This window comes from Notechis scutatus, chromosome 3, assembly GCF_049901735.1.
Source record: "Notechis scutatus isolate UNSWTSFEM ecotype Mainland chromosome 3, rNotScu1.2, whole genome shotgun sequence".
Taxonomy (NCBI): domain Eukaryota; kingdom Metazoa; phylum Chordata; class Lepidosauria; order Squamata; family Elapidae; genus Notechis; species Notechis scutatus.
The window spans coordinates 160,836,080-160,854,829 of NC_142011.1; the positions used below are offsets into that span (position 1 = coordinate 160,836,080).

At 33.5% G+C, this 18,750-nt stretch overlaps 1 protein-coding gene across 12 annotated transcripts in view; it reads left to right on the top strand.

The window, feature by feature from the left end:
- The window catches only part of MYOM1 (myomesin 1), a 69,379-nt gene that overhangs the window by 19,073 nt on the left and 31,556 nt on the right, over positions 1–18,750 (top strand). For 6 of the 12 annotated variants that reach the window (XM_026671876.2, XM_026671881.2, XM_026671878.2 and 3 more), the window contains 9 exons: positions 153–245; positions 6,647–6,735; positions 6,857–6,922; positions 8,880–9,050; positions 10,606–10,767; positions 13,273–13,414; positions 14,701–14,900; positions 16,272–16,328; positions 17,809–17,936. In XM_026671876.2, coding sequence (XP_026527661.2) covers positions 153–245; positions 6,647–6,735; positions 6,857–6,922; positions 8,880–9,050; positions 10,606–10,767; positions 13,273–13,414; positions 14,701–14,900; positions 16,272–16,328; positions 17,809–17,936 — 1,108 coding nt within the window. The remainder of the gene's footprint in view (positions 1–152; positions 246–6,646; positions 6,736–6,856; positions 6,923–8,879; positions 9,051–10,605; positions 10,768–13,272; positions 13,415–14,700; positions 14,901–16,271; positions 16,329–17,808; positions 17,937–18,750) is intronic. The other 6 variants (XM_026671877.2, XM_026671882.2, XM_026671880.2 and 3 more) reach the window with 1 other exon arrangement.

The window sequence follows — 18,750 nt, forward strand, 5'->3', positions numbered from 1 at the left end:
TTAAATAATTATCAATTGGTTTATTTGTGAACAAGGAGTTCAATTTAGTTTCATTCTTCCGTTTTTGTTAAATCTATTTTTATGAAATTTATAATTTTTCATTTCTTCTTCATGTTTGATGTGTTTATCAGAAATCCATTTTTATTCCATAGGTATAAAAACAATGTTCCCATCAATATCCATACTCATCCTGGTAAATATGAAATCAAAAGTCGGTATGGGATGCACTCTTTGGAAATTAACAAGTAAGAGAACAATATATAGTTTTTGTAATCTTTTCCCTTTTTCTTTAGAATTACAGTATATAATAATTTCCTATAGTATATGAGTATGTATTTTGAAGATGGTGCTACCGGTAGCAATATCATACTGGAAGAATCTGTTGAAATAGAAATTACTGGTTTTTATTTTATTGCAGACCCCGAACCATCTTATAAAAAGTGATACATATTCCGAAACTCCTTGTAAAAGTATAAGATACCCTGAAGCTGATTTTATGTTTTGTATGTCCTTCTTGATAAATTTCTACCAGTACTGTATTAAGATTACTTATCTAGCATAATTAATATTAATTAATTAATATGTTAATGTTTATATTTAACATATACTTAGATAACTTACTGAATTCTAGGCACATTAAATTCTAGGTAATTTCTAATGGTTGAAATTAATATTTCAATGCCAGGTAATGCTCTTAATCTTTAAGGGATTTTGGCCTTTAAAAAGAAACATAATATGTCTGTGTTATTGGACTTTTTAAAATTCATAATTAAAAGTTTTTTTTTCAAATCTTGTCCTTACAAGGAACCTTTTAAATCTCTCAATATAATCTGGGTCTTGAACACCACCAAAATATTTTTATATCTTTTCCACATAAGACCATCTATCATAAATGGCTTCAGCCAATTCAAGTAGAATTCTGCAATTTCTTATTTAACCAAGTACAAAAACTCATGGTTAAGGAGCAAGAGGTCCTGTTGAGCTTTCACAAATTTTAATTTCCCATGACTGCAGGGCACACAAGGAACTCTGCTGGCCCTGCTCAAGCTTCATATTTTGGGATGCTGTTGCTAGAAGAACAAAACGTGTATATGTTTATGGGATGTGTAACCCTGGAAAATATGGGAGGAAGAACTGGATGATTGAAAGCTATCTTGGCCTACTGGGACAATAACAAATTATGAAAGCTATCAATATATCTGTGCTTTGAATCACCTAAATAAGATTTTGTGATTATTTTATTATATTGCATGTAATTGTTTTTTTAAAAAAACATGTTAGCATAAGGAGAATGGTGTAGTAATGAGAAGTTTGACAACTGTACATGTTATAGGAAACTATGGCAGACAGCCTTAAAACCAATTTAATGTACCTTTATTTAGAAATTAGATTAATTATTATTTAAATTATTATAGGAAAGAATGTATAATAACTCAATCATTTGCTGATTTGACCTTATGTAGAATAAAAGGTACTAATTAAATTACAAATATTTAATCTTTTTTATTGACTAAGTATGCCAACATAGCAGAAAGTTTACAAAAGTAACTTACAAATCTAATAGTTTGTGGAAAATATAAAATGTATCCAAAGAAGGTTTTGTTGTACTAGGTATGTTCCTTATAACATTTTACGGCCTAGTATGTGTTTTGGTAGCAGGAGTAATAAATTATATAATATGGTATTCTTATTATACTATATTCTTAAATACCTTTAAGAGTAAGAAATACCTCTTGATGTTAATATAGACTTTACATTTTTGCATATGTCCAGTTCTCAAATGCTGGTATAAACTTATATTATTGTAAAAATAAGTAGTGAAAGCATTGTGGAGGATGTTTGTTTTGGAGGATGAGATTTTCAGAGTTTTTGTTGTCTTTTCCCTGTATTTATCTTTTCTTGGTGCTCCAAAAAATTAAGAATATATGGAATATCAATTATTTTAATATAGAAAAGATTTAAACTAAAATGTCTGCATTTAGGTAATACAATAAATGAAAATGTGTATATGGATTCAACACAATGTTGAAATATAAGTTATATAGCCTATGAATCTACATCTATTTGCTAAAAGGAGAAATATGACATATCATTTTAGTAAATAAATGTATACTTATAGGACATTTTACTGTAGAAGTAACCCTTTTCATAATTTTGGGCAGTATATATTAAGGGCAAAGGAGACCAGGTTAATATAGTGCCTTCTTTTCCTTACTCCCCTTCCTTTTATTATATTAAGCATAATTAGCTATTCCCTGGTTTTCAGCAAACAATTAACATATTAGACTTGCCAACAAAACTGGCTCTATAAATTTTGGTAATCTAGGCAAAGACATATTCTGGTGGTCCCTAAGATTTTACTTATCTTTTGATTTTGTTTTTACATTGAGCTTTTGAGTTTAACATTTATGATATTCTGTCCTGGACAATTTATTTTCTCAAACATTTTCACCCTATTTACACTGCAAAATTATATTTAATTCATGAGCAGGGATGCTGGTGTGCAGTTACTGTTTATAGTTTTTTATTGCATTTTTGGAAGTCTTTTAAATTGTGGCACCCCTTAAAATTTGATGCCCCTAGGCTGGTGCCCACTCAGGCTTTAGACTAGATCTGGCTCTGCTTGTCAGTGCAGATATTATCTCACAGAGAATGGAGGATGATAGGATTTAGCATTGGAATCAACTAACATGTCTTCATTTTCTGTTAATTTCAAGGGAAGATCAAATGCCCAAACAAGCTATTGTCTGTCAATAGAAAAAAATTGGGAATGGGAAAGCATTTCTTGAAGGATGTGAAGTGCCAGAATTAAAGATTGAAAAATGGCTACTGGTGGAAGAAGCTAGAGATAAAATGATAGTGTTGTTGTAGTGGAAATTTATCTAGATTCTAGATATGTATTGGTTGCTTGCCCATCCAGCAAGCAGAATCCATGTAATTTAAATCGCTATCCCAAAGCTTGAAAGATTTGTAAGGTAGTCAATAAGAGAAACATGTAATCCAGGATCTGATTATCTTATCAATATAACATTGTCTGATCAATGCAGGTAACATAGGATGATGAATCTAGTTGAATTTGTCCTGTTCAATAACTGGTCTGACTTTGGTGATATGAAGGTGGGCTAGTGTGGGATCACTGGTTAAGTCTCCCTGCAAGTTGCTTCATCTAGCCTACACCAAATTCTGAGTTATGATTCTAAAGCTTGTGTTTTCAGAAGTGTACAATGGTAAACTTGCTGTCCTGGTGCTCAACAGTTTTTCTACCTTGTCAAGGTGTTCTTAAATGTCATGTTAGAGTATACCAGCCATTTTCTTCTAGAAATGTTGATGTCTACACTGAAATCTTGTCAGAAGTAATCATGGCCTTCATAATTACTCTATGTAAGGTATTTTATAACTGCAGTTAAACTAAAAACTCATTAGCAAAGTATTTTTGGTGCCCCAAGCAATGTCCGGATATATCACAATGTAGATTTTTAACAGGATATACAACTTTATGAATGAACATCAGGTTTTCATTGATATGTTCCACTAGCTCTTGTACAATGTTATTACAGTATAAGGAATGTGATCAAAGATCATTAAGAAATAATGTTTCCTTGCTGAGATATTGTTTTAACTGAAACTATTATTTACAGATTAACTGTTTTCCAGATAATTGTGTGAGCATATGATATCTAGATCCTCCTTCTATATCTAAAATTTCAACTAAATAGCCACACATAATGCTAGAATGTATTCAAGCAATAAAATAAAATAATATTTTGAAAAGGCATAACCATTATCTGTCAGCAATTTCCATAACAACATTATTAGCAAATGAGTCTGTTAAGTTAGATTTCTTTTTGCTGTTATCTTCATGAAGTATTCTAATCCTATTCTGAAAGCCATTAAAATAATTTTCTAATAATTTTAATAATATGTAATTAATAATAATTTTCTAATTCTATTCTATTCTATTAACTAGAATATAATTTTAAGCACTTAACAAATACTAGCAGCAAGACTAAAAATGAATTTCAGACAAAACATGCCTCTGTTTACATTCTTAAAACAAATAGTTCTTTATCAGACCCTGGGCTTTAACTGATTCATATTTTTTTTCATTCAAACACTCTTCCATTCATGTAATTCTATGTACAACTGGAATTCATTGCCCATAACTTTTTTCTTTTGGTGGAAAAATGAAGATTTTACTTTTTAGAGAAACTGTGCAATGCAAACTGCCTATTCTTTTTTTAAAAAATGGCCCTAGTGGAATCATCTGTAATAAGCTGATGTGTACAAAATGAAATTTAACATCTATTATTTCTACAAGTATTAACTTGAACCTAAAGTACTGCAGCTTCTCTCAATTACAGAAATCCAGGAGACCCACACAGAATGATGTGCTACCTAGTAGAAGGGCTAAAAGTCATGGAAGATGGAAAATAATAAACAATTATGACCACACCCATCATTCAATGAGTGGATGGAAGCATCTTCCACTTGCATGTGTCAATCTGACTTAAGATATTTTTCTGCTTGTGGTGCCGGATAATATCTTGGATAATATCAGCATTCAAACAAGTTATTTTGGCACATGAAACAAAACATATCACAATTCCTTCACCTATTATCTTGCAAAATATATATATTAGAAACAATTAAATGACTAAGGTTTGCTGTCTTTTCATGAGGCTTAGAACTTGCTGCTGGGATATCACTTTATTCTGCAAATGGTTTGGCTGATGTTATCCTGACTTCAAGAATTCAAGCCACTCTGATGATTGATAACCTCATTTCTTGCCCATTAAGTGTAAGAAAACCACACAACCTGTCATAAAGATTCACTTCTTACATTTCATCTCAAATGATGAACAAAATATCAACTGAAGTAAATTAACATTCCTCTTCCATGAACTCCAGCTCAGTCCTATGATCATGCCTAGGCTGACATCCTAAATAGAGCTAATCAGATTAAGGTCTTAATACAATCAAAATGTTATTAAGAATTAAGATTACAGTTTAACTGCATAGGATATAACATCCTGGTGCTATGTAGCACATTATCCTATTTCTTCATTGGCAAAAGACAATCCTTTTGTATAAACTGAGTCAAATTGTTCCATGAAGAAAAAGGAGTCCACAGGAAACTGCTTTTGTGGAGAGATTTGTTCCCAAGCGGAAATATTGAGAACCTGAGGTAAGGTTGAAAGAACAAAACAAAACTCAAACCCAAACCAAACCCCCAAACCCTTTAACAGCCTCTTCTTTCATTTTTTTGTTTTGTTTTTGTTGAACCCTTCAATTATATGTAATATTTCCCTTTTCCCCATCTAACTACCTTGCATATTCCTATTCCCATCCTGCTCCTCATTCATTCAAACGATTCTATCTGTCATCTATCCTTTACTAAACAGAGTTTTGAAAATACTGTAGAAGAACTGAATTCAACAGAGAAATTAAATTATTGTCTCGTGGTAAAATATCAAACTGGTAAAATATGGGTGAATTTTGTAGAATAAAAGCTATTCGTTTTCATGCTTTAAGAATCAGAATGCTCTTGAGATGTAGGAAAATGTTCAGATATAGTGTAATATTTTATGATTGTTTGCCCCTCAAAGTCACTTGTTTAAGAAGGGTGGCTATAGAGATTGCATCAATAAATAAACATTAAGTAAAAGTGAACAGTCAAATTAGCTACTGGCATTAACGTATTATATAAATCTTAGAAAATAGTGCAATGAAGGTGAAATCATATTGGAAAATGGGCTAAATTTGGAAACTGGAGATATTGGACAATGGGGCAAAAGAACAACAAGCTCCTTTAATTTATTTATTTTTTAAATGCCCCTGCTACATCACATCTGCTTTTAAAATCATCATGAAACTTACTCATACTCACCCACTCTGAATCCTACCATGCAATGTAACCTTTTTCTCTTTTGCTAACATTTTCATCTAGTTGAATGAGCAATTTTGGAGGGTAGGGAACATGGTAAATAAATCTGAATAAAATTTGCCTAACTAAGATAGAAGAAAGGCCCCTTCCACACAGTGACTGGCTTTGCTCTGATCATTCCATGAAGACTCTCACTTTCCTTTCCTTTGGACAGCTGGTAGCCCTTCTGGGTGACCAGCTGGGAAGCCTAAATTGGTAGCTGGCTGGTGCCTTACTCCTTTGTTTTTCTTCCTTCCCTATTTGCTTTTCATGGCAAGGAAAACAAGTAAACACACACAAAAAAATGGGTGACTTTGTACGGTCATAGTAAAATAGTCCCTCTAGGATCATAAATTAATGCAGGATGATGCCATGCAACCATGGCAACTTCATTTCAGGAGACAAGAAACCAAAAGGAAGAACAAGACAGTCATTTCTATTAATGGGAAACTGCCCGTTCAGCTTTGATAAAGAAAGACAATCTTCTGTCTTCACAGCATTGAAGACAGGAGCAGGAGTCGACCGATTAATTTCTGAAGCTGCAAAGCCCATTGGATGATTCATGCATATGGGGACATGCCAAAATGATAATACTCTAAAATCAGCACAGCCTTCATGTGTGGAAGAGACCAGAGGATCAATTTTTTAAAAAATTGCAAAATATAGGAGTATCATTCTTTTTTGTGACATTGACATTATTCCTAAATCCTTCATTCCCCACAGATGTGATTTTGATGACACTGCTCAGTATCGTGCTTCTGCCATGAATGTCAAAGGAGAACTTTCAGCTTATGCTTCTGTAGTAGTAAAAAGTAGGTTTGTACAAATATTGATTGCTTAGCATTTTTTTGTACCACTTGCTAAAATTTTGTCTTGGGGCCTGCAGATAAATAACAGTAGAAATTTTCTTTTGCTTTTTTTTTTTAACTATAGGATATAAGCAAGGAGAGTTTGATGAAACTTTTTTCCATGCTGGAACTGCCACACTCCCCCTAAGCTGTAAGTTGTTGATAAACTTCATTATGAAGAAAACTATAATGGGTCATTCAGACATGTATTAGTATAATTTTTTAATGTTCCATATAGTGTTTTGAGAAGATTATTTAAAGAAATACATTATTTTTGAAAGTATTAATATTTCATAATGTTTTATCATACACTGCAATATCAGATGCAGTCGGAGGCAGAGAATGTTGCTTAGTTCTGCCTATTAGCTTTGGTAATACATGTGATAGAATTTAGTTTAAGATTCTAAGCATTTTATCTTATTAAGATAAGCATCATAAACCCCCAGCCCAAAAATCCCCCAAAAAAAAAAACCCCCCGGAAACCCCCCAATTTTTTAAAAAAAAAAAATTAAAAAATTTCTAAAAAAAAAAAAAAAAACCTACAAAAAAAAAAAAAAAAACACCCCACTCCCCACACTCCCAAAAAAAAAAAAAAACAAAAAAAAAACAACAAAAAAACAACCCCCCCAACAAAAAAAAAAAAAAAAAAAAAAAAAAAAAAAAAAAAAAAAAAAAAAAATCAAAAACAAAAAAAAAAAAACCAACCAAAAAAAAAAAACAACCCCCCAAAAAAAAACTTATAAGTTTATTATATCAACTTATAATAAAGTATCTTGCAAAAAGTTATAACATGTTGATACTATGCAATTCTAACATTTTTTTTTTCCTGTCATCCATGATCTATAATTAGATCATTATTTCAGGGGATCACAGCATCATCAAGTTTGAGATATCCCCCATCCCCCCCTCCATTAAAGGATTAGACTTCTAAAAGTTGGAGCCTGCAAATTCCAGTTGATCACTAGATGTTAGTAAAGATGTACAAAACCCTCTAATATCCATTCAGTATTCTTTGCTGCCCAGATCTGGCAGTCCTGCTGAATTCATTGCTTTAATCTGGTTTTCATTAGCCCATGACTTTAAACGCCCTTCATAAGAATTACTTTGTTATTTGGTGAACAAAATATATAGAACAACACAGGAAAACAATAATTTACTATCATTAGGATTCTATAGTATATTTGCTATGGTGGAAATCAGAGTTCGCTATTTAGCATAATAGAAAGAAAAATTGACAATAGAAAGAAAAATAAAAAGAAAAATGTCCGAGGCAGAAAGTAACAAATGCAGCCATTTGAAGTCAACCTATTTTGCCAGTATTGCTTTCAGAAAGATTATCTGGTTCCCTAAAGTTATTATTCAGGTGATTTCAAAATAAAGACAACAGTACAATCTCTCACTGGTTAATGTTTTAACCAAAGTGCCATTTTTTTGAATTTGTCAGGACTATTGTTAAACTAATAATGTGCAGCTTGAATTAACTGAGTGCCAAACTCATTTTTAGCAGTTATATAACTTAGACTTGTAATATCCAGCCTATAGAAAACAACATCCACTTCAGATGGTATTCAGCAGGTTCTGACCAGTTCTGGAGAACCGGTTGCGGAAATTTTGAGTAGTTCAGAAAACTGGCAAATACCACCTCTGACTGGAGATTTTACAGTATTCTTCCCCTGCCACGCCCACCACACCACACCCACAGAACCGGTAGTAAAAAAAATTGAATCCCACCACTGATCCATTTTCATGTTAAATCATGATCAAAAGATAAAAAGAAATCAACTTAATTTATAGAATAATGAAATATCACTTAAGCATCACTTAAATAATACAATGAAGAGAATGGTGAAGAGAATTTGAGGCATATCTTTTTAAGTGGGAACTTTGATCTTATAGTAAAGAAAACTGACCAAATTGTACCTACCTTAAAGAAAACTGATCAACTTGTACTTACTATTATATACTTCCTAGATTGGTATGCCTCTCTTTAGAACTGCTGCCACTGTTGGGGATCTGAAAAATTACCTTTTCAGCAGAAGAGGGCTTAGGATCTGACTTTAAATAACCCAGCTTTAACAAAGGAATAAGCATAGTTTTCCTTCTTACAGTTGGCATTGGTGTTAGTCCATATGGCTATGCTTCCAGGTTTGAAATACATTTTGTGGATGCATTTGATGTTTCTTTTGGAAGAGAAGGTGAGACAATGAGTCTGGGCTGCACAGTTGTCATTCATCCTGATATTAAGCGTTTTCACCCAGAAATCCAGTGGTACAGGAATGGTAAGCATGCACTAAAAGATAAACTTCTTTGTTTCAGTTTTAGATGATGTCTGCCTAGGATATTTCTATACATTTGAAGTTGTAAGGGGGGTAGTGGATCACCCAATAGAAAGAAAGCTATGGCAAGAGGTAGTGCTTGGATTACAATGCCAATTGGGATTGGGATTTCTATCACTAAGCAATGCAATTGTAAAGTATCAAGTCATGTGACCACTCAATTTAGTAATACCAATCCTGGCAGTTCCTTTTGCCCTCATAAATCTAGAACCTGTGGGTTGTTAAGTGAGATGAGGCATGAGTTCCACATAAGGAGCATGGGGGTATCATGGAGAAGCCATGGGATGGCTTGCACAGGCCACATATGAGTCAGAGGAGGCCATGCGAGGGCTGGTGCAGGTTGCATGTGGCAGGGTAGATGTGCTGCAAGTAGAAGAAAAAACTGGAGCAAAAACTCTAACTTTCCCTGCTGGCTTCCTCGCTGACTTTGTTTGTCGGAAACAAATGGCAATCATGTGACCACAGCTTCCTGCAGCATCATAATCACAAGCCATGCACCTGAACACCCAGATTGTAATAACATAACTGTGATAGCCAGAATTTCAAGGATCAATTGTACATTTTTTTCAGTACCTCTGTAATTTTGAATGGTCACTGAGCAAATGGACATACACTGAAAGCTACCTATACTAATATTACTTTTATTCTCAGACTGTGGCCAAATTACATACTACAATAAACCAGGATATTTAACTAATGACTTGCTTGTAAGCTATCATAGCACAATAAATTATAAAGCTATTGGTTATTCAGATTAAGAGATTTTTTCTTCATTAAAGACTGTAATAAATTATTTGTACTGTATAGCAGAAAAAGCTTCCTATATCATGTTAACTAGTTAGTGAAAGCCTCTTCTGTTTTCTTGTTGAAACTGAGGACTGGTCATATTGTTAGACAGAGTGGGAGGGGAGCCCCTCAATTGGCAGATACTTAAAATATAGAATGATTAGTGTTATATACACCTTAAAATCTCTCCTGACTCTTTAAGTTACGCTGTGTTCATGGGTGGCACTTGAAGATACTTTTATGACTTGAGATAAGATTTAACTGCCAAGCCATTTCAATAAGTTGAGTGAAAATAGCTTTTCTTTGCCTCGAGGATGAAAACATTTTGGGAAGGCTCTGAAATCAATAAGAAGACTTGGGAGTGAGATTAATTTCCTAAGGCCAAGCCACAATTATTAAACCAGTTGACACTCATATATGAAGAAAATGTGCATTTTTAATATCACATGTGAGGAAATGTTAGATTATTTTCATTCTCCTAAGCACACACATTATTGATTGAACTTTTCCATATATGGTATGTAAGGTTGGAAAGAAAACTAAAAAGACTTACACAATTTTGTGCAATGTTTTGGAAAAGGTGGCTTCAATGCGTTAAACTCAGTCAAATGTATCATTGTGAAAGGGCTATTAGGTAGTTTCTTGGTAAAGGAAGTTTATTTGAACATGAACAATTCCATTTGTGAGTTCAGGGCCTTTTTTTAATTTTTAGGAGTTTTGATTTCTCCATCAAAATGGGTTCAGATGCATTGGAGTGGAGAAAGAGCCTCACTGACCTTGACTCATGCTAATAAAGAAGATGAAGGCCTTTATACCCTTCGTGTGATAATGGGAGACTATTATGAGGAGTACAGTGCTTATGTTTTTGTTCGAGGTAAGACATACCATAGTAATTATAAAGACAGTGATGCAGGTGGCACCAATGACAGTGAAATTTCAGTATTATATTCTCTTCTCTAATATAGACACATTTCATATGATTATGATTTATAGCTCTGATTACTGTTAATTACCATTATACTTTTAATTATCATTAAAGTATCATTTAATATAGGAATTTTCTTCTGGCACAATAGATATTTGTACTAATAAAAATGTCGCCGCTTATTAAAGATATATTATGTTTGTCTTGTGTCCTATCCACTTTGATCCTATACGTTATTCTTCTAGGCTTTATTAAAACTGAAATTCAGCCAATGTGATATAATGTTTAAGGTGTTAGATTATGATTGTAAAGACCCATACTCATGTTCCTCCTTAGTTACAGAAGCCCACTCACTAATTTATGTGACTCATTGAACTCTCCCTATCTCATTGACAGAGACAAAATTGAATAGCATTGAATGCTATCAGCCCATATTTTCCTTCTAGACAAAAGAGAATACACTTCTAACTAATAAATAAATATAAATAATATAATTAGAATCCTCAATAGAGAATAAAAAAATGTATATACTTAATCTATAATATCTAAACAGGCAATATTAACTAAAACAGAATAGGAAAAGCATGCAAAGAATGTGCTTAAAATTATTTACGGCCCCTTAATAATAGTTCCAGCCTGGCTCTTGAGGAGGAATCAGAGAGGAGGCTAAGAACCAAGAAGTGGTACATTCCTAACCACTGCACAACTGTCCATCAATTAGGCTGACTTGGGGACGATGATGATGATGACGATGATGATGATGATGATTTTCAAGTTCAGTCTTTATTAGAAAATTGTCACATTTTTTTAGTTGTTTTCCAATTTTCTATTGTGTAGGAAAGCCACCCAGAATCACGTTTTAATGGAAATGGGTGGCATAAAAATTTAATCAATTAAATAAATCAAGAATCAAAAATCAAAAATCAAAAATAGGTTAGGATGGAGAAGATGTTTCAGAACTTTACTGTTTGATCTCTGAACTAAAGCAGATGTGTGTATTTACTACCTGATCCAAATGAGCTTTCCCAAAATTGATTCTTTCAACAAATAGCCCTATCACTATTTTTGTGTCATCACATAAGCATATGCTTGAGAACTATGGTTTCTATACTAATAATCGCACTATGCTCAGAATTATCAGAATCTTTATGGAATGTTTTCTTATGAAGGCCAATCACAGATTTTTTTGAAAAGAAGACTTGTAATTCTTTTAGCATCACTTTATCTAGTTCTAAATTTATATACATACATACAGTAGTTTTGTACTTTGTTAACTATAGATATTCATGCTGTTTTTTTTAAATCGGGTTATTTTTAGATTTTTGTACAGATGATGCATTTCACCAGGGAGCTCAAACTTTTAACAAGTTCTGGAATTTCTGTGGCACAAGTGTTGGATGATCACATTTCACTAGTCCATGGAGCGCCTCAATATCACAGTGTCAGCTGTTGAAAGCAGCTGAAGAGAGTAATGCCAACTCTGAAACTCTTTAAATTCTTGACTCTCTGATCAAGCCCAGAATGGCGCCAAGTCAGCAGGTCCTGGGAAATAACACTCCTCTTGTTGAACATGATCAAAAATATATGTCATCACAAATATAGAACATTCCCAAGAGATAGTTATTTGTAATTTCACAAATAACATGAGCCAATAGACGAGTTAAAATTCCAGCAATATCTGATTGGGAACAGACATGGAGAAATGGAATTCTATTCCATGCAGCAATGGAAAAAATAACAGTATGTGTGTATGTATGTGTGTGTATGTGTGTATGTATGCCCCCCCCACACACACACCCCAAAAGACTAACCAAATTTAAGCAAGAATGATAGCCATACATACAATACATCATGTATTGTACAGCCTGCAAATACAATCAGAGCCCTGGCTTCTAAGGATGCTTAAAGCTCTGTAGTACAGCAAATTAGCAGACATAAAGGGGGGAATTAAAAACTCCATAGATCTTTTTTTTCTTTTTTTTTCTTTTTAACTTTTTTGGGTACCTTAGCTTTTGTAAAATATAATCTACTTATCTGTTTTTCTTCATTGTATTAGCATGTTTGTGTGTGAGTGTATGACTTCAATATTAAGCAATCAGCTTAAGACCAAAACCTACATTGTATAACATTTTTATCTAATTGGCAAAAGTTTCTTCTTTCTAATCTTACAATAAAGTTTGTATGAAAGTCAAATAATTTATGCTCGCAATATTGATGTTCTAAGTTTTAATAATAGATATTACCAGTCAGCAATCTAGTGTGTATACATGGATATTGTGGGATTGAATAGATGCACTGAGGGAAGGAATGCGTAATCAAAAATAGTTTCTTATTATTCTTAATGAGACTGTATTTTATTATGACATCATAGATAAATTAGTAAAAAAATAAAACTGTACTAATAAGGTAACAGAACTTATTTTCTAATAAAGAAGCATGTCTTCTTCCATGTAGATGCTGATGCTGATATAGCAGGAGTCCCTGGTTCTCCCTTAGATGTGAAGTGTTTGGATGCTAACAAAGATTATGTCATCATCTCTTGGAAACAACCTGCTGTTGATGGAGGACATTCTATTTTAGGATATTTCATTGATAAGTTAGTATTTATGATAGATCGGGATAACAATATGACTGTAAGGAAGATTTGGATTAAGAAGTTTAAGTGCATCTGATTCTTATAATATTGGATGTGTTATTTTCTCAAGTTAATACATATTCCAGAATATGACTTACTACACTGGTAATACATGTAATCATACATATATACATGTAAGTTTTTAATATCTTTTTCTCTCTGTTTCACTGATTATAGTGAATATTGCATATTGTGGGATTTCATTATTTCACCTTCAGTTGATATCCCTGTAACTCTCACCTTCAAATTTTATTGTATTGTGGCTATGTAAAATGATAAATGAACTTACATTACACGTCTTACCTATGAACAAAACTAATTGTTTTAACTGAGATTAAAGCAAGAAAAAATAAATTCATTATATAGTTTTAATACATATATACATATAAGTTTTTAATATCTTTTTCTCTCTGTTTCACTGAGAGAAAGTTTCATTAAGTTTTAATCTATTTATCATGGGAATTTTCAAACTTTGTAATGTTACAGCTACACTTTGTAGGCTTGCGTAGACAAAATAGAAACAAAATCTGGAGTTACTTTTGACAATGCTTTCACTTTGTCTATGCAAGTCTTATCAAATTTTAAAAACAGTTGTGACCATCATCAGGGGTCTTAGATTGCAATTTGAGAAACCCTACTTTAAACTGTAAACACACATTGAACATAATGTCTGAAACAGAACATTATTTTTATGTACATAAAAAAATTAAGCGTGCTGAGAAGAAGCTGTGTGGTAGTGATATACAGATCAGGTCAATACATTGACACAGTCCTTCATGTTTAGATTGAGCATGAAAAGAAGTCCAAGTAAAATAAGTAGACTAAGCTCATTTAAATAACTGATTAAAAGTGCACGAGGATTGAGTAGAATCATGTAACTAGTATCATTATGGTCAATAACTCCTAGTATATTAACATAAGAAAGACTTTGCTAGTTCAGACCTTTACAATCCAACATCCTAGATGGTATATATATGTTTATGGGGATATCCAGAAGGATTTATAAGGACTGTATCTTTTCCAATGTATTCAGTTTACAAAGATCTTTGAAATGTATTCATTTTGCTTTATGAAGGGACAATACATCTACACTCAGTGGCCATAAAAATAGTTACCGAATTCCCATACCTTTAGGCAGTTCTTGAGGAAGAGGAAGCAAGCAGGTGCATTAAAGCAAATATTGGAAAGAACTGAGATGTATTTATTATTTCCATGTCATTTTACCTTTCTTGCTTTTTCCCCTCCAGATGTGAAGTTGGTACCACTCACTGGTCCCAGTGCAATGAAACACCAGTGAAGTTTGCTCGCTTTCCTGTCACAGGATTAATTGAAGGGCGCTCATATATATTCCGTGTCCGTGCTGTGAATAATGTTGGTATCAGCATTCCATCTCGCATCTCAGCACCTGTGGCAGCATTAGATCCTGCTGATAGAGCCAGACTTAAAAGTAAGAGACTTCCTAATGTATGTCAACAAGACGTTTGAAATTTTAATTTTTAGACAATATGAATGAAAAGTAAGAGCATTCCACTAGAGGGAGCAATAATAAACAAAACCTTCACTAATCAAAATAAAATTTGGAGAACAAAACATCTTTGTATTTTTATAACATTGCAACCATATGCTCATCTGAAATACTCAGTAAAAGAACCAGAGCCATAATCCTACCCATAAAGAAATTCTGTGCTATAATTTTCCCTTATGAATTAATCTTCCCTTTAGTCCTTTGTCCCTTTCTTCTTACTTTTCTCATCTAACTTGGAAAAAAGCTCACCAAAGTAGAGGCTTTCTGTGAAGCTACAGTCAAAGATCTGTATTCTCCAGCAATTCTCCAGCAATGAAAGGAGAGGTACAGAGTCCCACAGTGGGATGGGTGGACTAGATCCCACAATAGGCCATTTGGAGTCCAGACGTTGTCAGCCCTCCAAAGACTCCCCTGCCTTGTGATATAAAATGTTCCCAAAGCAGTTATGATTCTATTTACTGATTCATGACACTTCTTTCTGCTGGATCACCTTGGCGCAGCTTCAATATGTCTCAGCATGCTGGCATTAAGATGGAGGCTCTTTTGTAGAGAAACAGGAAGTAGGTCTATTCAGAACCAGTGCAAAGCTGCTGTGTGAATAAGCACTTTGAGAATATTTCCCAACTTGATGTTTACCAGATGCATTGGTCTGTAGCTCCCCAGCACTCATGACCAGAGGTGATTGTGGTAGTTCTAGTGCAGGACATGTGGACACCACAAGACACGTGGCGCAGGACATCTAGTGCAGGACATGGGGACACTTAGAAAAGTCTGTGAGTGCTCATTTTTATGTAATTATTATGATAATTTTTGGTTGCCTGTTTGTATAATTTGTTACTGTTGTTATAGTTTTAAAATTTGGATTGAGATGGGTTGCTATAAAAAATTGAATAAGATAAACGAATAAAAATAAATAAATTTGCACTCAAACATTGTATTAAGACCTGAGGCATCTGAATTCTTTCTATGAGAAGGAAGCTGGCCCAAATAAGTGATGTCATTGCGAGCTGTAGTCCAATACATTTGGAAAAGCCCAGTTTTGGAAAACATGATGTAACTAATGGAAGGAGATAACTCATGTCTCTATTCCAAGTACTATATACAACTGAGTTATGTATGTACAGCAGTTATGAACTAAATCAGGGAAGTAAGTAGAGATTGGACTTTATTACCTTAATGGTTTCTGTTTTCCAGACTGAAATATTAATGTTAAAGTTATTTCGTTACCATAAGGAAAGTCAAATAATTGGACAAGTAATACTTAACTCAACTAATCACTGTCAATATGTTTAGGTCATCCTTCTGCCCCTTGGACTGGACAGATTATTGTCACTGAAGAGGAACCTTCAGGTAGCACATTTTTTTTGGATAGAAATTAAATATTTTATTTTGAGATCATATCTGCATTGAAGCTTACATGCCATTTTGTCTTGGCTTCTCACATGAAACTTTATATATGGACTGTAGTTTAATCAGGAAATATGGCTATGCTGTTTAAAATAATTGTGTGAAAAGATGTGCAAAACCTTACTCAGAACAGTGTAAAATGTTTAAGTCATTCTTCAAAATATTCTATTTCTCTTGTTGGACATGTTCTGAGAGCTGGACTACATCTGGACAGCCACAAATCATTTCTGGTTCGAAGAGTTATCATTAAGAAAGTCATCAGACCACTCCTAGAATGATCAAATTGGCTTTGTTTGAAAGTTAAAAGCAAGGTTCCAAAGTTCTCAGAAATACTCTATTTCTGGAATAGCAAGTTTTGCAGATACCAAGTTATTAATTTTAGGTTTTAAAATATACATTTTCTAGCCACATAAGTAGATTTGCTGGGTTGGACAGAAAATGCTTATTTACTTTTATTTTCTTTGAGAAAATACATTTCTCAAACTGAAATTTTCTAGTCTCAGGTTGATTGCTTACATAAAGGCATTCAATTGTTCTGTAGCCTCATTTGCTTTCTATTGTTCAGTGGTATAACGTAAGCCACTCAAAGCATTTTGAAGTTGGCATAACTGCAGAAAACACAGATCATCATGAGCCAATCTGTGTTTTTTATTGATCTCACCAATAGAAAAGTATAAATACTGCAAGTCAGACAGACGTCAATGGAAGCTTCTAGAAGAAAAAAATTGCCCGGTGTAGAAAATAGAAAAATAATTGCTAGTTTTCAGTTACAGCCCTGTACTTCAGTTCATGCTATGTTCATTTATTTGGCAATAATAACTACAATTTGAGCTGTTGGACTGAAGGAAAACTCATTTAGCATCAAAACATGGATCTCATTGAAATCTATAATGCTATATATATGATGTTATAAATTTGCAGCCAGGAGCTTTGTCTATAGTTGTGGTCATGGTTGTAAATTGTAGCATAGAACATATCTTTACCTATAAGGTGAGAAAGGGTCATTACAGATACTAGACAATAGGATGAGGCTTTATATTGCTTACATAAACAGAGAAATCAGTAGTGCTTTACAAGGATTACAAAACTGTTTAGAATACTAGGATTAAATTTGGTTGTGTGTGAAATCTGCTAAAGAACTCTGAGCTCAAGAGCAGAGTGCAAGTGTGAGGCAAAATCCCTGAAAGCAGGAAATGGTCTACCTCAGACACCAAGACATTCCAGTACCATTATTGCAAAGGGGGAGTGTTGCAATTTGAGCTGCATCACAGCTGAGCCACTTCTTAGATGCTCAAGAATACAGCACCAGTGCTAAATCAATGCAGATGCAGCATGCAGAGGGGCTCTTATTGGAAAAAAAAGTGAATAAACTTTTTAAAATAAACTTCTGCCAATTCTCCTTTTTTTCTTTTGCTTCTTCAAGCAGAAGGTATTGTTCCTGGACCACCATTAGACCTCCGTGTTACAGAGGCAACTAAGAACTATATAGTACTTAGCTGGAAACCTCCACATGAACGAGGCCATGAAGGTGTCATGTACTTTGTTGAAAAGGTAAAACCAAGATGACCATGCACTGTTTTCTCATGATTTTTTTACCAAGCTACTAGAAAATTGGATGGATGGATGGATGGATAAATGGATGGATGGATGGATGGATGGACGGAGTGATACTTAGGGAACTAACTAGTTCTCTAATTGTTGAAGTACTGATTGGATTTAATATTGAGAATGTTGAAAGAAAGAAAACTTACAAATATATATTTTTATACTTGCTTTTAATTGTGGTCCTTGGTACCTTCAAAGTCACTCCTAAGATTTCAATAACCTTTCTTGCTCTGATTATTGGTAATTTGTCTTGAGTTTACATTCTGACAGCAGTTCTTTCCCAATCCTCCAAGCACCATTGTGAAAGAAGCTCTTAGGTCCACAAGAATATTGATATAGCAGGCAAAACAGAAGCTAAGGGAGAAAACCAGGAAAATGTGATCCAATGTGATCAACTCTAGTACAAGAACAAGAAGGGCATTTTGAGGATTGGTTTATTCATCAAATGGCATAATTTGAAATATAAAAGAAATTTCAAAGAGAGCAGAATAAGTTCGAGTCACAGTAATCAAAATAATTTAATACTATGGATATTATTTTGCCTCTGTCTAAAATTCTCAGAGAAATCTTGATTTCATCAAATCAAGGAAGAATTTTAAAAATTAAAGTGTCATTGTAATGAGTAGATGGCTAGATCTGGGCATAATAAAAGTTGAACTTTTTTTAGGTCGTTCAGATTACAGCATCCTAGAACGTTTAGTCAATTAATCAAACTAAACAAGAAATAAACATGGATTGTCTACATTCTGAGTAGTACCCA